The 1019-nt window shown below is 41.7% G+C and overlaps 1 protein-coding gene across 1 annotated transcript in view; it reads left to right on the top strand.

Moving 5' to 3' along the window:
- The first annotated feature begins 335 nt into the window (after positions 1–335).
- The window catches only part of LOC107701097 (synaptotagmin-9-like), a 32362-nt gene continuing 31678 nt past the window's right edge, over positions 336–1019 (top strand). Inside the window, exon 1 of the mRNA XM_016503029.1 lies at positions 336–876. Within this exon, the coding sequence (XP_016358515.1) occupies positions 729–876 (148 nt within the window). The 5' untranslated portion in view covers positions 336–728. The remainder of the gene's footprint in view (positions 877–1019) is intronic.

Here is a 1019-nt window from a genome sequence, read left to right as displayed (position 1 = left end):
TCAGCCTATATGAAGCGATAGCCTATATATAGCCTATTAAATAGCCTATAAATTTCAAGTTCTATGACAAGTAGGCCTATGTGTTTTTAATCGTAAATTTAACCACAACGACAACCAAATTTACGCTTCAAAACCTTTTTATTTGTATTTCGTCTATAGGCTACTTGCAACTGTTATGTCATTGTTTAACAAAAACGTTGCTCTCTGAAATCATTTTGGCAGATTTTTTTTTCTGTTTTCTCATTCTTTAATTTCTCTCCAACTTGAATTATTATGGATTTGAGGAGCACAAGTGGGATTTTGTAGCCAAATGATCCCGTAATAGAAGTCTGGTGTGGAGAAGAGCAAAGCTGGTGTGGGAGGAGCAGTTTTAGATTGGCAGAAGACAAGGGATCCCAGAAGGCTTGTACTGAGGGAGATGCGAGCCAGCCAACAGTTTTTCATTCATGAAGATGCAATTCAGCACCGACACTTGGTGTTTTCTTCGGGTGTAGCCCAGCTGAGTGAATTCAACCAGTGTCACGGAGCGCTATGCGCTTAATTAGAGCCATTCACGTGTGCAAACTTGTGGGCTTGATCTGAACACCACTGGACACTGTTCAATTCAACTTTCCTTATGGGATTGTGCTGGGCGAGAATGAAGAGCGCTGTCAGAAGCTGGAAGTGGCGGTCAGCAGTGTCTCGACAGGCGTTATAGGAGTCTTCATTCAGAAGGATGCTGGTGGGAAATGCCTGCAGACAGAGAGGATGAGATTTGTGGAAAGGCGCTGGAGCTTCTGTCCGATCTGTGCTCGAGAGGAGAGGTGCACGATGAAAACTGTCTGGATTTAAACTACTATTTTCGCGATCTCGGGAGACCAAAATATTCGGACTCTGGTAAGGATATTGTTTAATTCCTGTTTGAAACATTATGTTTTCAGGGTTATTAATGTTTTGTGTGTCGTAACAAATCTAATCACATTTAAACTGCGTTCAGCTGCTCTCAAACTACATACGATCCTTAAACTTGTTCAATAGCA

The sequence above is a fragment of the Sinocyclocheilus anshuiensis genome, unplaced genomic scaffold (assembly GCF_001515605.1).
Source record: "Sinocyclocheilus anshuiensis isolate Anshui unplaced genomic scaffold, SAMN03320099.WGS_v1.1 scaffold1423, whole genome shotgun sequence".
NCBI lineage: Eukaryota > Metazoa > Chordata > Actinopteri > Cypriniformes > Cyprinidae > Sinocyclocheilus > Sinocyclocheilus anshuiensis.
Note: the sequence above shows the minus strand (reverse complement) of the source record. Positions and strands in the feature narration are given on the sequence as shown.